The sequence below is a fragment of the Salvelinus namaycush genome, unplaced genomic scaffold, assembly GCF_016432855.1.
Source record: "Salvelinus namaycush isolate Seneca unplaced genomic scaffold, SaNama_1.0 Scaffold135, whole genome shotgun sequence".
NCBI classification, from domain to species: domain Eukaryota; kingdom Metazoa; phylum Chordata; class Actinopteri; order Salmoniformes; family Salmonidae; genus Salvelinus; species Salvelinus namaycush.
This window is the reverse complement of record NW_024058064.1, coordinates 77516-96750: the sequence shown is the minus strand read 5'-3', so window position 1 is coordinate 96750 and position 19235 is coordinate 77516. Positions and strand designations below refer to the sequence as shown.

Genomic DNA, 19235 nt, shown 5'->3' with positions numbered 1-19235 from the left:
TAACAGGACCAAGACCAGCAGTATATTTAACAGGACCAAGACCAGCAGTATATTTTACAGGACCAAGACCAGCAGTATATTTTACAGGACCAGGACCAGCAGTATATTTAACAGGACCAACACCAGCAGTATATTTAACAGGACCAAGACCAGCAGTATATTTAACAGGACCAAGACCAGCAGTATATTTAACAGGACCAAGACCAGCAGTATATTTAACAGGACCAAGACCAGCAGTATATTTAACAGGACCAAGACCAGCAGTATATTTAACAGGACCAAGACCAGCAGTATATTTAACAGGACCAAGACCAGCAGTATATTTAACAGGACCAAGACCAGCAGTATATTTAACAGGACCAAGACCAGCAGTATATTTAACAGGACCAAGACCAGCAGTATATTTAACAGGACCAAGACCAGCAGTATATTTAACAGGACCAAGACCAGCAGTATATTTTACAGGACCAAGACCAGCAGTATATTTAACAGGACCAAGACCAGCAGTATATTTAACAGGACCAAGACCAGCAGTATATTTAACAGGACCAAGACCAGCAGTATATTTAACAGGACCAAGACCAGCAGTATATTTAACAGGACCAAGACCAGCAGTATATTTAACAGGACCAAGACCAGCAGTATATTTAACAGGACCAAGACCAGCAGTATATTTAACAGGACCAAGACCAGCAGTATATTTAACAGGACCAGGACCAGCAGTATATTTAACAGGACCAAGACCAGCAGTATATTTAACAGGACCAAGACCAGCAGTATATTTAACAGGACCAAGACCAGCAGTATATTTAACAGGACCAAGACCAGCAGTATATTTAACAGGACCAGGACCAGTATTCCTCTTCCTTAGTCTGGTTCACACTGGTGTGTCTTAATGCGGTTGTGTCAGTGGCTCTGAGAGTTTGGACGGTGACCCATAATGACCTACAGCTGTTAGACACACACACTCTCTCTCTCTCTCTCTCTCTCTCTCTCTCTCTCTCTCTCTCTCTCGCTTTCTCTCACACACACATACACACAAACTCTCTCTGTCTATCTCTCACACTCACACACTAGCTGTGACCCCGTGAACCCTAAGTGGAGCTGCAATGGCTGATTATAACAGGAAATGTAAAAAAAATGTCAGCTTCATTTTCATCATCTCCAACACCACCACAACATACTGTATGTGAAAATGGCGTGTTTCTATGTTTTGTTGTAAAAAAAAGATTGAGGAAGATAAGTGTTTCCTGTGAAATCATCAACCAATTAGTAGACAATTAGTAGGCAATTTAGTAGACAATGCCTACTCACAACTGGTCAAAATCACACGATGCACACTGATGATGTCATTGGAAACTTTTATCTTCCTCAATCTTTTTTTACTACAAAATATAGAAACGCATCACAGATGTTGATGTTGGGGTGGTGCTGGAGATGATGAATATGAAGTTGAAAAAGTTTTCCTTTTAGGCCCTCACTCCCCCAGGCCTCTCAGCTCTCACAACACGTGTCTAAGGCCCTCACTCCCCAGGCCTTTCAGCTCTCACAACACGTGTCTAAGGCCCTCACTCCCCAGGCCTTTCAGCTCTCACAACACGTGTCTAAGACCCTCACTCCCCCAGGCCTCTCAGCTCTCACAACACTGTCTAAGGCCCTCACTCCCCAGGCCTCTCAGCTCTCTGATCAACTCACATCACATAAGAGCTGGCAAAGCCTCAAACTGCCACACACACACGTACACGCATGCACACATATACACACACAGAGAATGTGAACGATGAGCCTTCTTAAAATATACATGTATGTGTGTGAAGCTGACATTTTAAGCTGACACCCTGGTCCTTGATCAGAGTTAAAATGAAAATGATTCTTCGTACTGCTTTGCAATACCTTAAAGTCCTCTTTCTGGGATGTGACGGGCTGTGACGGCTCTGACACCCGATTGGTTAGCTCCTGTATCATCTCTCCATTCGGTTGATGTCTGTAGCCACTAATAGCCACTAATAGACTGTAGTTTACTTCTACAGTAGTGATTAAGATTCCTAGAGAGAGAACAGCAGTCAAATGCTGTCCACGGTGCTGAAACAGATAACCACCAATAGATAGGGACTGTATTGTACAGGGGCTGTTTCTATGTAGCTGTGTGGCTCGTTCTTCCTTTTAATCTCCCATTCACACAATCTGTCTACCCTCTCTTTTTTCACTCTCTCTCTCTCTCTCTCTTTCTCTCTCTCTCTCGCTCTCTCTTTCACATACACACACACACACTCTGCCTCCTCTCTGCACTTTCCATCTGTCTCTCTCTCTCTCATTCTCTCTGTCTCACATTCTAACCCTTTCTTTCTTTCTCTCTTTCATTCCATCTGTCTCTCTCTCACGCGCACACGCATGCATGCATGCACGCACGCACGCACGCACGCACGCACGCACGCACGCACGCACGCACGCACGCACGCACACACACACACACACACACACACACTCACTGTACAGCTCCTCAGGATGGATTAAGAACAGAGAGTTAGCTCCTAAACAGGGAGGGATTTACCTGAACTTGTCCAATAAGAAATGCTTGTTTTAATAAAAACGTTTTCGGTTTCAAAACCTTTTGCTACGGTTTGCTACGGTGTTCACTAATGAATACACCCCAGCCATATTACATTCCGCACATGCACTTAACATCTAACATCCAACATCTTCAATGGAATTACTACTTCATCAACTAAAGATACAACTGAAAATGAAAACAGGACACTGCGATAACCAATTCTGCTATTTGTGTTATTTTGTGTCATTAATAGCTTCTCCAACACTTTGTAGTTGCGTCACAAATGGCACCCTGTTCACTTCATAGGGTACTATGTTTGGCCAGAGCCCATAGGAAATAGTGCCATTTGGGACGCACACCATTAAGAGCTACGGTGTGTCTCACTTGGTAGAGCATGACACTTGCAACGCCAGGGTTGTGGGTTTGATTCCCATGGGGGATGAGTATGAGAATGTGTACACTCATACATCAGTATCATACCTCTTTGTTTAGTTCCCATAAGCCTAATCCAGTTGTTCGATGACAATGGATTTGGTATGTATACTGACCTAGTACCTTACTGTTAGAGCAGGGGTCTTCAACAGTCTCCAGTCCTGTTTGTGAATGTACACACTGTATACATTTAAATGGATGTGGGTGAATGTTTTGTTGTATGAGGTGAGGCTGGGGATAGTATATGGTGCATAAGGAAAGTATTCAGACCCCTTTACGTTTTCCACATCTTGTTACAACTACAGCCTTATTCTAAAATGGATTCAATTATTTATTTTTCTCATCAATTTACACACAATACCCCGTAATGACGAAGCAAAAACAGGTTTCCTAAACATTTGAAAATGTATTAAAAATGAAAAAACAAAATACCTTATTTTAGACTCTTTGCTATGAGACTCGAAATTGATCTCAGTGTCACGCCCTGACCTTAGAGAGACTTTTTATTTCTCTATTTGGTTAGGTCAGGGTGTGATTTGGGTGGGCATTCTAGTTTGTCTGTTTCTTTGTTGGCCGGGTATGGTTCCCAATCAGAGGCAGCTGTCTATCGTTGTCTCTGATTGGGAATCATACTTAGGCAGCCTTTTTCCCACATGTGTTTGTGGGTAATTATTTATTTTCTGTGAGGGTTTGTGTGCGCGCCACGGTTGCATCACGTTCGGTTTCTGTTTACCTGTTTTTTGGGAAGGTTTCACTTCAATTATTACAGATGTGGAATTACATGCACGCTGCACCTTGGCTCATTTATGACAGGGAATTTGAAGACAGCGATCGTGACACTCAGGTGCATCCTGTTTCCATTGATCATCTTTGAGATATTTCTACAACTTGATTGGAGTCAACCTGTGGTAAATTCGATTGATTGGATATTGTTTGGAAAGACACACACCTGTCTATATAAGGTCTCACAGTTGACAGTGCATGTCAGAGCAAAAACCAAGCCATGAGGTCGAAGGAATTGGCCATAGAGCTCCGAGACAGGATTGTGTCGAGGCACAGATCTGGGGAAGGGTGCCAAACCAATCTGCAGCATTGAAGGTCCCCAAGAACACAGTGGCCTCCATCATTCTTAAATGGAAGAAGTTTGGAACCACCAAGAGCCACCAAACTGAGCAATCGGGGGAGAAGGGCCTTTGTCAGGGAGGTGACCAAAAACCCGATGGTCACTCTGACAGCGCTCCAGAGTTCCTCTGTGGAGATGGGAGAACCTTCCAGAAGGACAACCATCTCTGCAGCACTCCACCAACCAGGCTTCATGGTAGAGTTGCCAGACGGAAGCCACTCAGTTAAAGGCACATGGCAGCCTGCTTGGAGTTTGCCAAAAGGCACCTAAATGACTCTCAGACCATGAGAAACAAGATTCTCTGATCTGATGAAACCAAAATTAAACTCTTTGGCCTGAATGCTAAACGTCACGCCTGGAGGAAACCTGGCACCATCCCTATGGTGAAGCATGGTGGTGACAGCATCATGCTGTGGGGATGTTTTTCAGCAGCAGGGACTGCAAGACTAGTCAGTATCGAGGGAAAGATGAACAGAGCAAAGTACAGAAAGATCCTTGATGAAAACCTGCTCCAAATCGCTCAGGACCTCAGACTGGGGCGAAGGTTCACCTTCCAACAGGACAACGACCCTAAGCACACAGCCAAGACAACGCAGGAGTGGCTTCGGGACAAGTCTCTGAATGTCCTTGAGTGGCCCAGCCAGAGCCCGGACTTGAACCCGATCGAACATCTCTGGAGAGACCTGAAAATACTTGTGCAGTGACGCTCCCCGTCCAACCTGACAGAGCTTGAGAGGATCTGCAGAGAAGAATGGGAGAAACTCCCCAAATAAAAGTGTGCCAAGCTTGTAGCGTAATACCCAAGAAGAATCGAGGCTGTAATCGCTGCCAAAGGGGCTTCAACAAAGTACTGAGTAAAGGGTCTGAATACTTATTTCAGTTTTTTATTTTGTAATAAATTTTCAAACATTTATAAAAACCTGTTTTTACTTAGTCATTATGGGGTATTGTGTGTAGATTGATGAGAAAAAAAGAATGTAATCAGTTTTAGAATAAGGTTGTAACGCAAAACAAAATGTGTAAAAAGTCAAGGTGTCTGAATCCTTTCCGAATGTGTTGTATATGTGTATTTGTTGCACTTCAGAGTCACCATGCTGTACCATAAACAAACAACACCAACCTTGGTTGCTTGGCAATGAAGTGGCTTGTATCTATTGACTGTGCAGGTTTTTGTTACAGGCCAGCACTAACACACCGGATGAAGCTGGCCACGGTCCGAACTTAAGACCACAGTCAGTCGGTTGTTTGAAACTGGTGTTTTAGTGTCCGTCTGGAACAAAGACTTGCACGTTCAAATAGCTCTCCAGGAATGGAGTTTGTGAACGGCGCGTTAGACAATGTCCATTATTAGATCTAGTAATGTGCGCCCTTGCCATGAAGTAATCATCAAAGCTAGACTGTGGTGCTGTAATGGTAGAAATACGACAGGGTCAGTCTATAAATCTGATATACAGTACGTGTACATTCTCATAAACAGACCTTGTTTATTTCATTCAGGCTGTGACCCAAATGGCATCCTATGTGCCCTGGTCAAAAGTAGTGCACTATATAGGGAATAGGCAGCCACGGTCTTTAGTAAAGCCATGTAATCACGCCTAGTGTTTTTTTACACAGCCTCATTGTGTTTTTAGTGTCGCTACGTTAACCCATGCAAATACATCATCGCCAGCATGGAGTAAGCAAATGTCTGGCAAACGGTTGCCATTGGTTAATACATACTGTACTGTAACCACCTGATCTGAAAGTCAAACAGAATAGCCATAACAAAACTCCATCCCAGAGACCACCAGGACCCAAACAGAACAACCTTAAAGGAGCTACTTGTAACAGTTCCACCTGCAACTAGGACCACATGTCAATTACAGACCAGTATTGAGAATTGTCACACTGGAACTCGGAGACCTCAAGTCCGGGGCCCATTTTTCACATCGTGGGACCAAATACAGTATGAAGCCCAATTTTCCCCTGGGTCCAGGAACAGAGGATGGTGAATGGTGCCAGGTCTCTCTGTGCTGGAATTGTTCATCTCCACTTCCCTAAGAGCTCGAGTCATTTTGTATAAGTGCCTTCCTCCAGGGAACAGCGGCACCATTCAGGCCCAGGAGGACCAGAGCCCTGCAAGATCCAGGTTCAACCCGAGCCAAAGGGGTTCTGAAAAGGAAAAGTGACTTCAAAGCAGAGTGGTCCACACAAAAGATCCAACTATTCTGCTTGCTCCCAGCATGCACTCTGGCTCTGAGTACAGTCACAATGTAACATTGTAGGTATTGTGGGGCAGGGTGCCACCCTACAGTCGATTGACACACCCATGTGTCAATCTAATTAACATATACTGAAAAAATTGAAGTGTTTTAATTAAATGCAACATGAAACAATTTCAAAGATTTTACTGAGTTACAGTTCATATAAGAAAATCGGTACATTTAAATAAATTGCCCGAAAGGCCTTAATCTATGGATTTCACATGACTAGGCAGGGGTGTAGCCATTGAGGGGACTTGGAGGGCATAGGCCCACCCACTTGGCCACCAGTTGGGAGGCCCTATGCCCTCCAAAAAAGCGGCAGGAACAACACACTTTGGGGTGTGTGTGTATGTGTGTGTCTGTGTCTGTGTGTCCTCAACTTCCAGCGGGCAACCAAGTTTGCTGTCACTCAGTCAGAATGTACGTTAGTTTCATATTTTTTTCCCCTAAACTTGCCCCACTTGTTAGATATTTTGCACAGTGATAGCTTGATAGCAAACCGCCCTTACGGTGTGATTAATCATAGTAGGTGGCAGCAGCAATCTAAATGATCAGACCAAGAACATATGAGGAAGAGTGATCGGGTGAAATTATTGAAGTGAGTGGATGGAGAAATACAGCTTCACTCTGTCCAATCAGAGAAGCAGGATCAACGTACAGCCCACACTTCTCTTAACAGACAGACAAACTAGCCAGTTTGTTATTTAGACCAGGCACATGACTGACTCAAAGACAGTACAGTATGGTTTAGAAACTCTGACTGAGTGACATTTTCTGTTGTTTTACTTCACAGAAACCTATGGACTTTTACAGTTGAAGTTAAGTCATTTCACTGATGGCAAAATCATTTATGTTGAGGAAGAAATGTATAAATTGTTTTTGTCACAGCAATTATGGACTTTCAGGAAGATCATTTAATTATGGCGCAAAGGGGAATGAAAGGTTTTTGACCAAATTAATTGATGTCCCATATAGTAGCCACCCTCTACCCTACATTTCAGTCAACCATTGGAAAATGCATAGCGGGCAACATAGAAAATGCTTTGGCCTGTATAGCAACGAGATCTATACAAATGTTATAAAGCACCCATAGCATGTCACAATGATAGCGGGCATATCGATGATATATCAATGTTCTATATTTTAGAGAAAGTCTATGATTGTTTATTGCATTACTTGACAGATATTGACCATGGTCACTAGACAATCTATGCTTTTTCACTAAATTAACGGTGTAAGGTGAAATGTATTGTTGGCAATGGCAAAGACCATTCATTGTTGCTATGGTTCAAGCAGGATAGAAATCCTTCATCAGTCAAAACGGACCTTTTCTAGACTTGATGCCTGTGGCACTGGCTTAAGTTGCATCCTAAATGGCACCCTGTTCCCTTCTGTACATAGTGCACTACTTTTGACCGGGGCCCATAGGGAATAGGGGGAAATTTGAGATGCAGCTTAAGTCTTGCTCTGAGCAGAGTGTATGAGTCTTGCTCTGAGCAGAGTGTATGAGTCTTGCTCTGAGCAGAGTGTATGAGTCTTGCTCTGAGCAGAGTGTATGAGTCTTGCTCTGAGCAGAGTGTATGAGTCTTGCTCTGAGCAGAGTGTATGAGTCTTGCTCTGAGCAGAGTGTATGAGTCTTGCTCTGAGCAGAGTGTATGAGTCTTGCTCTGAGCAGAGTGTATGAGTCTTGCTCTGAGCAGAGTGTATGAGTCCTGCTCTGAGCAGAGTGTATGAGTCTTGCTCTGAGCAGAGTGTATGAGTCTTGCTCTGAGCAGAGTGTATGAGTCTTGCTCTGAGCAGTGTTTTGATAGACTTGTAGAGTCCCGCACCTGAGTCAAGCTTCACTTTGAGTCATGGCCTTCCTGTTTCAAGATGAATTGAATGGTTTGTGTGTGATTGCATGGGTTGGGGCAGTCTATGCAGTGCACCACCAACACAGAGTAGTGACAGTTTGCTCTTCTCGGATGTAGACCCAGGAACCTCCAATGCTCCTACAGAAGAGCTGGTCAATTATTTACGCACCTAATCAGCTAGCATGTGCTCTCAATTCAGTGCAGATCTCTCCTTCTGGCCCAGTGGATAGGAAACAATTCTCACTGTCGACAGTAATGGCTGAGTTGTTATTGATGGACAGTTGCTGCCTGTGATATTGCTGCCTGTTTGCCTGACCTCTGCCCTATAGCCAGCTAAGAAACACCACATGTCCATCCCAAATGGCACCCTATTCCCTTTATAGTGCACTACTTTTGATCAGAGCCCTATGGTCATGGTTGAAAGTAGTGCACTATTATTAAGGGAATAGGGTGCCATTTGGGACAAAGACCACCCACATCAGCAGGCCAGTTCCCTGTAGTCCTTACACTTCACTGATGAGGTGAAAATCACACTGATGTGATAATCTTCAAATGACTGGTTGGAATTGAATAATAACAAATAAGTAATTTAATCACTCAGAATTTTCCTGCGCGGTTTGTCTTTAGCTGTTTGTAGTGGTAGACTGACACATGTCTTTAGCTGTTTGTAGTGGTAGACTGACACATTTCTTTAGCTGTTTGTAGTGGTAGACTGACACATCTCTTTAGCTGTTTGTAGTGGTAGACTGACACATTTCTTTAGCTGTTTGTAGTGGTAGACTGACACATCTCTTTAGCTGTTTGTAGTGGTAGACTGACACATCTCTTTAGCTGTTTGTAGTGGTAGACTGACACATCTCTTTAGCTGTTTGTAGTGGTAGACTGACACATGTCTTTAGCTGTTTGTAGTGGAAGACTGACACATCTCTTTAGCTGGTTGTAGTGGAAGACCGACACATGTGTTTAGCTGTTTGTAGAGGAAGACTGACACATCTCTTTAGCTGTTTGTAGTGGTAGACTGACACATGTCTTTAGCTGTTTGTAGTGGTATACTGACACATCTCTTTAGCTGTTTGTAGTGGTAGACTGACACAGGTCTTTAGCTGTTTGTAGTGGTAGACTGACACATGTCTTTAGCTGTTTGTAGTGGAAGACTGACACATCTCTTTAGCTGTTTGTAGTGGTAGACTGACACATGTCTTTAGCTGTTTGTAGTGGTAGACTGACACATCTCTTTAGCTGTTTGTAGTGGTAGACTGACACATGTCTTTAGCTGTTTGTAGTGGTAGACTGACACATGTCTTTAGCTGTTTGTAGTGGTAGACTGACACATGTCTTTAGCTGTTTGTAGTGGAAGACTGACACATCTCTTTAGCTGTTTGTAGTGGTAGACTGACACATGTCTTTAGCTGTTTGTAGTGGTAGACTGACACATGTCTTTAGCTGTTTGTAGTGGTAGACTGACACATGTCTTTAGTTGTTTGTAGTGGTAGACTAACACATGTCTTTAGTTGTTTGTAGTGGAAGACTGACACATCTCTTTAGCTGTTTGTAGTGGAAGACTGACACATCTATTTAGCTGTTTGTAGAGGAAGACTGACACATCTCTTTAGCTGTTTGTAGTGGTAGACTGACACATCTCTTTAGCTGTGTGTAGTGGTAGACAGACATGTCTTTAGCTGTTTGAAGTGGTAGACTGACACATGTCTTTAGCTGTTTGTAGTGGTAGACTGACACATGTCTTTAGCTGTTTGTAGTGGTAGACTGACACATCTCTTTAGCTGTTTGTAGTGGTAGACTGACACATGTCTTTAGCTGTGTGTAGTGGTAGACAGACACATGTCTTTAGCTGTTTGTAGTGGTAGACTGACACATGTCTTTAGCTGTTTGTAGTGGAAGACTGACACATCTCTTTAGCTGTTTGTAGTGGTAGACTGACACATCTCTTTAGCTGTTTGCAGTGGTAGACTGACACATGTCTTTAGCTGTTTGTAGTGGTAGACTGACACATGTCTTTAGCTGTTTGTAGTGGTAGACTGACCCATCTCTTTAGCTGTTTGTAGTGGTAGACTGACACATGTCTTTAGCTGTTTGTAGTGGTAGACTGACACATCTCTTTAGCTGTTTGTAGAGGAAGACTGACACATCTCTTTAGCTGTTTGTAGAGGAAGACTGACACATGTCTTTAGCTGTTTGTAGTGGTAGACTGACACATGTCTTTAGCTGTTTGTAGTGGTAGACTGACACATCTCTTTAGCTGGTTGTAGTGGAAGACTGACACATCTCTTTAGCTGTTTGTAGTGGAAGACCGACACATCTCTTTAGCTGTTTGTAGAGGTAGACTGACACATGTCTTTAGCTGTTTGTAGTGGAAGACTGACACTTCTATTTAGCTGTTTGTAGAGGAAGACTGACACATGTCTTTAGCTGTTTGTAGAGGAAGACTGACACATGTCTTTAGCTGTTTGTAGTGGTAGACTGACACATCTCTTTAGCTGGTTGTAGTGGAAGACTGACACATCTCTTTAGCTGTTTGTAGTGGAAGACCGACACATCTCTTTAGCTGTTTGTAGAGGTAGACTGACACATGTCTTTAGCTGTTTGTAGTGGAAGACTGACACTTCTATTTAGCTGTTTGTAGTGGTAGACTGACACATCTCTTTAGCTGTTTGTAGAGGAAGACTGACACATGTCTTTAGCTGTTTGTAGAGGAAGACTGACACATGTATTTAGCTGTTTGTAGAGGAAGACTGACACATCTCCTGTTTGTTATGTCATCTCTATAGGATAATGATGTGAGGATCATTATCGGACAGTTTGATGAGAATCTGGCCTCCAAAGTATTCTGCTGTGTGAGTATTGTTCTACGCACACACACACACACACACACACACACACACACACACACACACACACACACACACACACACACACACACACACACACACACACACACACACACACACACACACACACACACACACACACACACACACAGAGAGAGACATACACAAACATACACTCACACGCACATACACACACATACACAACCACCTACACACACACACACATGTATCAAGTCGTCATGGGGGCTGCAGATGTATGGTGTGATATCCATAATGAGCTTCAGTAAAAGCTGAAAGCCTATTTATATTGACAGTATTGACTGGTAATGTATTGAAGGTGTGTTCTTGTGTGTGGTGTGTGTTTACGTCAACATGCCTGTGTGCGTACTAACCAAACATCCCTCCCCCAGGCGTACAACCTGAACATGTATGGTAGTAAGTACCAGTGGATCATACCAGGCTGGTACCAGGGGAACTGGTGGGAGCAGGCCAACTCCACCAACTGCACCACCAGGAAGCTGCTGACCGCTATGGAGGGATACATCGCTGTGGACTTTGAACCGCTCAGCGCCAAACAGGTCAAGGGCATCTCTGGAAGGGTGAGCGTTCCATTGAACATGCTTTTTAGTCTACGACTGCGTCCCAAATGGCACCCTGTTTTCCTTTTATAGTGCACTACTTTTGACCAGGTCCATAGTGCTCTGGTCAAAAGTAGTGCACTATGTAGGGGATAGGGTGCCATTAGGGACACAGCCCTATCTAAACTCTTTCCCTACATTCAGACAACTAAGATTGATTAATTGATTATCCCCTTTTCCCCCCTAGATTGACACCTTAGAAGTAGGATGTTGATTAATTGATGATCCCCTCCCTACATTAATACCTTAGAAGTAGGATATTGATTAAATGACTATCCTCTCTCTCTCTACATCCAGACACCTAAGGAGTATGAGAGGGAGTACAGTAAAGAGCTGCAGCAGAAGGGAGTGGAGCCCTCAAAGTATCACGGATTCGCCTACGACGGGATCTGGGTAATAGCTAAGACCCTGACCCGCGTCATGGATTTACTGCAGCACAAGGAGAGGCAGGACATGTACCATAACTTCACTGTGGACGACCGGGAGGTGGGCAAGCTGGTGCTGGACGTCATGAACGAAACCAACTTCTATGGCGTCACGGTGAGTCAGTGGACTTTTCCTGATATAAGAGTGTACTTGGACATTAATCTGCCTCACGTTACAGAAACAGGAGATAGGCTAGTGTCCTGTCCAGAGGGTGAACTTAATCATTAATCTGCCTCACAGTACAGAAACAGGAGATAGGCTAGTGTCCTGTCCAGAGGGTGAATTAATCATTAATCTGCCTCACATTACAGAAACAGGAGATAGACTAGTGTCCTGTCCAGAGGGTGTACTTAATCATGAATCTGCCTCAAATTACAGAAACAGAAGATAGACTCCTGGTTTGTATGGGCCATTCTGCCTGGGACATGGCTTGCTTTGACATAAGGAAGGGTAATGGTGATTCATTAGGGAACATTTGTTAATAATATTATAATGAATAACAAAAATATATACACTGAGTATACCAAACATTAGGAACACCTTCGTAATATTGAGTCGCACCCCCCCTTTGCCCTCAGAACAGCCTCAATTCGTCGGGGCATGGACTCTACAAGTCGAAAGCGTTCCACAGGGATGCTGGCCCATGTTGACTCCAAATCTTCTCACAGTTGTGTCAAGTTGGCTGGATGTCCTTTGGGGGGTGAACCATTCTTGATACACATGGGAAAATGTTGAGCGTGAAAAACATCCATCCATGTCTGAGGACGTTGGGAGATGATGTGGAAACCGGCCACTAGGGGCAACAGTGAGCGCTGTTACCTTCAAGTTGGTCTGGTGTTGTGGACGGGGACGATAGATGGGCGTAAGAATCTGCCTCTGATTCTAAAGGTTGCAAGTTCAAATCCAGCGATAGAAAGTTGTTTTTTATATTTTTGTTTTAAGCCTATCCCAAACCTTAACCCTTACCTTAACCAATCAGATTGAATGCCTAACCTTACGAATTTGGAGTTAACCTTAAACCCTTCTTAACCTTAAACCCTTCTAAATTGAAATTTTGGAACAAATTAGAATTTTGATGTTTCAGAAAAATGGCTGCACATCTAATTCTGACATGAGACTGTGAGAGCTAGTAGCACAATCCACCACTACTATAACAACCCCCTCTAAATATTGAATAAACACTTTTTTTCTACATTAAAACCGGTGCGATTCAGGTACCAAATTGTGTTAGAGAAGACGTGTGTGTGTGTGTGTGTGTGTGTGTGTGTGTGTGTGTGTGTGTGTGTGTGTGTGTGTGTGTGTGTGTGTGTGTGTGTGTGTGTGTGTGTGTGTGTGTGTGTGTAGGATACGGCCACAGGCTGAGAGAGATGGGTAGATAGAGGAATAGAAAAAGGAAAAATCAGAGAGGAAAAAATAAAGAGGGAGAAAGAGGAGGAAATAGAGGGAGAAAGAGGAATAGTGAAGGAGAAATAGAGGGAGAAAGAGGAATAGTGAATGAGAAATAGAGGGAGAAAGAGGAATAGTGAAGGAGAAATAGAGGGAGAAAGAGGAATAGTATAGGAGAAATAGAGGGAGAAAGAGGAATAGTGTAGGAGAAATAGAGGGAGAAAGAGGAATAGTGAATGAGAAATAGAGGGAGAAAGAGGAATAGTGAAGGAGAAATAGAGGGAGAAAGAGGTATAGTGAAGGAGAAATAGAGGGAGAAAGAGGAATAGTGAAGGAGAAATAGAGGGAGAAAGAGGAATAGTGAAGGAGAAATAGAGGGAGAAAGAGGAATAGTATAGGAGAAATAGAGGGAGAAAGAGGAATAGTGAAGGAGAAATAGAGGGAGAAAGAGGAATAGTGTAGGAGAAATAGAGGGAGAAAGAGGAATAGTGTAGGAGAAATAGAGGGAGAAAGAGGAATAGTGTAGGAGAAATAGAGGGAGAAAGAGGAATAGTGTAGGAGAAATAGAGGGAGAAAGAGGAATAGTGAAAGAGAGCCAGGTGAAGAGGTAGAGCGGAAAAGAGAGAGAGATTGTGTCATGACCAGTATTGAGAGCGGAGAAAAGGTTGACCTCCCTTGGGGCATTACAGTACACCATAGTCCTCCTGAGCCTCTCCGTAACCCCCACCCCACTGTGACCTCTCTCTCCCCCAGTTCCCTCTGCGTCTCTGGGGTGAAGTGGGCTGCCAGTGGGCCAGTCCCTGGAGGCTGCTGGAGAACAGAGGCAGGGAGGATGACATGGATAGCCCAGATAGCCTCATCTCCCTGGGGGTCCTTCTGCCAGGGTGGCTGCCTGAGCTGCGTGTCTCTGTTTGTGTGCGTGCTTGTCTCCAGGGGGATAACATACAGCACCACTATTACCATCTATTCAGAAAGCAGCACAATAGGCGCACTGTATTGCTGCATTGCATATTCACTGTATTGCATAATGTGATGTCAGCCGCATACCACTCTGCATCCCACTGCTGGCTTTCCTCAGAAGCTAAGCAGGGTTGGTCCTGGTTGGTCCCTGGATGGGAGACCAGATGATGTTGGAAGTAGTGTTGAAGGGCCAGTAGGAGATATTCTTTCATCTGGTCTAGAAAAACATCCCAATGCCCTGTGGCAGTGATTGGGGACATTTCCCTGTGTAGGGTGCTGTCTTTCAGATGGTATGTTAAACGGGTGTCCTGACTCTCTGTGGTTACAAAAGAGCCCACAGCACTTATTGTAAGAGCAGGGATGTTAACTCTGATATCCTCGCTAAATTCCCAATCTGGCCCTCATACCATCATGGCCACCTAGTCATCCCCCTGTAACTATTCCCCAGGTTGTTGCTGTAAATGAGAATGTGGTCTCAAGTCAACTTACCTTGTTAAAAATAAAAAATAAAGTTTAACAAAAATACCTGAAGTGGTATTTGAAAAATAATTGACAACAGTTTTTCCAGGTCTATAAGAGGCTAATACTCTGGAGTAATGTATTACTTATTTTCCCACCACTATGATTGTTGGTCCTTCTGATAACTGTACAGGGATTACAGTACATGGAACGAGGTTATAAAAAAGCTTGTTATTTGTGTGTATTTAAGTGCCATATCAGATCAGAAAATACCATTGGTTTGTTAATGTGCCTTTATGAAGCGTCAGCATATAGGTGTGTATTTCCATTACAGGGAATCGTGATGAACACACACACTATACCCAATACCCCATCGTGGCTCTGCGTTTCCACCCACACACACATCACCCATGTCCTACACCCACATGGAGAGCCACCGTCTCACTGCCATAACTTCCCCAGCGTGAACCACAACAAGTGGTACTAGTTTGGCCGGTCAGTTTCACCACTAAAACCAAACTCCTTTCTGTACGTTCACCCTCTCCCTTCCCTCCTAACCCCTACATAGTGAACATAGTGGGGCTTGTGTGTGTTTCTGTGTCTGTGTGTGTGTAAACACTGATTGTGTGTGTGTTTGTGTCAGGTTAGAACTCGGCCATCCACATGGCATTCTGATGTGTTCTCTGGGTGCTGCCTGCTATTGATCTAGTCTAGTGGCAGAGCAATAGAGGAAGTCAAACATTAGCTCAGAGAAGCCTCCAGGGCTTGGCCGGGGCTGTTAGCAGCACAGATGAACATGTATGAAAATGCATGATGAAAATGAATGAAAATTCCTCCTCTTCATCTATTGCCTGGAGGGAAGAGGAAACCGAGGAGACAGGGGTTCTGATCTCAAGTAGTACCCTTTGGCCTGTGTAGTGCATTACTTTTTCTATTTGTATTTATTATGGATCCCCATTAGGGGGTCATTTTAAAAACATTCATATCAGATTTCACAACATTAAGTGTGTGCCCTCAGGCCTCTACTCTACTACCACATATCTATAACACAACATCCATGTGTGTATAGTGTTTATGTTATCGTGTGTCTGTATGCATGTGTTCCATAAGGTGTATTTGTATCTGTTTTTTAAATCTAATTTTACGGCTGGCATGAGTTACTTGATGATGAATTGAGTTCCATGTAGTCATGGCTCTATGTAGTACTGTGCACCTCCCATCGTCTGTTTTGGATTTGGGGACTGTGAAGAGACCTCTGGTAGCATGTCTTGTGGGGTATGCATGGGTGTCCGAGCTGTGTGCCAGTTGTTCAAACAGACAGCTTCGTGTATGTCAATAACTCTCACAAATACAAGTAGTGATGAGCTCAACCTCTCCTCCACTTTGAGCCTGGAGAGATTGACATGCATATTATTAATGTTAGCTCTCTGTGTACATCCAAGGGCCAGCCGTGCTGCCCTGTTCTGAGCCAATAGGCCAAACCTCCACCTTTGGCATTTCAGATTTTTCTATAAATCTTATAACTGTGTATTGCTACCGCTGTATCATCATAGGTATTATCTAAGTGAGTTTCAGAGATTGTCAGAATACGAGTGTCACCTGTTACTAGCCAATTTATGATTTTATGAACCTTGTTTCTTAAGCTACATATGTTAATGTGGGCTATTTTTAACACTTTTCTGGGATGCTTGATTGTTTTTATTGCTTTACTGGGAAGGTTAGCAGAGCCAGACATGCTTTTTAAAATTAGTGCAGGATGAGTTGTACACAGTGGACTTCCTAGTAGGGCACACCACCTCAGTGCTAACAGTGTTACACTGGTTCATATGCATATGATTACTGCATACAATAACTGTAGGATCAATAGAGGCATTCAGGGCAGTAAGAGGGACATACATTAGGTTACTAACATTGCGTCTTCCAACGCCCCTGGGATAATGTACATTTGCTGATGCATTATAACAACTCAGCGACACAATGGTAGAGATTAAATGAGCTGTGCTTGGGTCATTGATAAGTCATTGTCTCAACACAGCCTTATAATTCTGTGAAAGGATCCAGAAACCCAAATGATTTGGGTGGATCCCGTCCTCCTTATAATACAAGCTTTGTTTCCAGAAGGAAGGACCTATAGGATAGGGACCATAGAGGCCCTGGTCAAAAGTAGTTCACTATATAGGGAATAGGGTGCTATTTGCACGCACCCAGTGATGCTAGATAGGCATGGCCAGATCAGTGTGTGTACAGGTCTAATCAGTAGCATAAGCAGTGTTACACGCACAGTTCTCAGTACAATATGCTGTGATTATGCGATGAAGAGCTATACCTTTAACAAATAAATCTAGAGGGATTGAGATTCCAGTCGCCTGTTCTGCCACTACTGTACCAGTGTATTGGTCTCAGTGTCTCTATGGCTGGTGTCACAGCCTGAGGGCAGTGAGTCCTTACAGGCGGACACAGAGAGGTGTGTGTGTCTGCGACCTAATTTCATCACCTCTGGCTGCTGTGCTCCCCCACCAGACCTCCTGGGAACCCCCTCCTTTCACACCTGCAGACCACAACCGGAACCTCTGTCTGGGAAAATCTGTTCCTTCTTCCGTTCCTACCTTTCCTCACCTCCAGAAACAAAGTAGCAGAGTGATACCGCCATCTCACGTCCACAAACACAGTGATACCACCCTCATCAACAAGGACAGGCTGGGCGTCTGAGTCCCAGAGAGAGCTGTTAGTCTGGGTCAACTCCCTCCCAGACTAACTGAATAATCCCAGATTATTTCTGTTCAAATGTCCCTCCCACATTCTCCTGGAGCTCTGGTTGAGCTGGGGGAGGGACATTTGAACAGAAATAATTATAACTATTAATATTATTTTATTTATCTGCAATTAGTGAAATATGAATATCAAGACCCTCCAGATTAGAAATAAAACATCCAGTATTGATTGTGCATACTGACATATATTTGTTTTCTATATGTTTTTGTGGATATTTTTTTGAACCCCGGTCTCCGGAGGAGTTGGGTGCGTTACCGCTAGACCACAGGCTCTGCACATAGTTTACTCATATTCTATAGTAAACACTACTTTCAAGTGCACTTCACTCTCACACACACACATACTTAACCAGGGCATATTTATACATGACCCTAAGCATGATGGAATGTTTATTGCTTAATAAACTCAGGAAGCACCTGCTTTCAATATACTGTGTATCCCTCATTTACTGACTTGTTTTATTTATTTTGACAGTTACATGTAGGTAGCGCACTCTCTGAGATTACACTTTCAGTCACGTCTTAAAGGTCCAATGCAGCCATTTTTATATTCATATCAAATAATTTCTGGGTAATAATTAAGTACCTCACTGTAACAGATTTCTAGTAAAATCGTCAAAAATGGCTTTTTAGTAAAACACTATTTCTCAAGCAAGAATTTTGCTAGGATTGTCTGAGAGTGGTCTGGGTAGGGATGGGAAAACTGAAAACTAGCTGTTATTGGCAAAGAGGTTTGGAACTCTCCTTCGTATTGGTTTAATAACCAATTTGCCGCATGATGATGTCACCATGGAAAGCCGAAACTCCCCCCCATGCAAACCTGCTGATTAGAAGGTCCTGTGTAGATGATGTTTTCAACCAGCAACTATCAGGAAATAACACTGATCAAATGTTTTCACACTTTTACAGTGTTAGTTTCATCAGCTGTTGTACAATAAGATATAAAACACAGGCAAAACAGAAGTATGACTGCACTGGGCCTTTAAATTCCATAACAGACAACTCTTAGCACCATCCAACCACAGTTATCCTGGTCTGTGAAGGCAGTCACTTTAGCTAGCTCTCTTCCTCGCTGACACAGACAGACACTCTGTCACAATCACATATGCCGTACAAAGACAGGGAACCAATCAGAGGGTGGAAACCCGCCCAGCGACTGACTTCAAAGCCTCTGCGTGTTTTTGAGACAAAATTAGTCCTTCGGTCTGTCGCCTTCCTCCCTTCCCATCTCTCTGCCAGTGCTGCTTTAATCAGCTCCATGTTAACTCTCTCTCTCTCTCGTTCACCTGTTTTTTTCCGTAGCCGCCAATAATCCCAGATCCAGCTAAATGTTTAATTAAGGAGTTCTATGGGCAGATGGCTAGATGAATTAATTGGTCAGTGTTGATGGATAAGGAGGGATAAGGGAGGAAAGGCAATGTGTTAGTTGAGAGACTTTTTCCCCCAGAAAATATCTGAATATAATTGATGATTTTATTTGGCCTTGATTGTTGTTTTTTGGAATATCAGTGATGCTCTATGTGGAGTGTCATTCGTATCCAGTTGCT

The 19235-nt window shown here is 43.5% G+C and overlaps 1 protein-coding gene across 1 annotated transcript in view; it reads left to right on the top strand.

Moving 5' to 3' along the window:
- The window catches only part of LOC120036483 (gamma-aminobutyric acid type B receptor subunit 2-like), a 251318-nt gene that overhangs the window by 206064 nt on the left and 26019 nt on the right, over positions 1 to 19235 (top strand). Inside the window, exons 5-7 of the mRNA XM_038982922.1 lie at positions 10989 to 11054; positions 11459 to 11647; positions 11984 to 12226. Of these exons, the coding sequence (XP_038838850.1) occupies positions 10989 to 11054; positions 11459 to 11647; positions 11984 to 12226 (498 nt within the window). The remainder of the gene's footprint in view (positions 1 to 10988; positions 11055 to 11458; positions 11648 to 11983; positions 12227 to 19235) is intronic.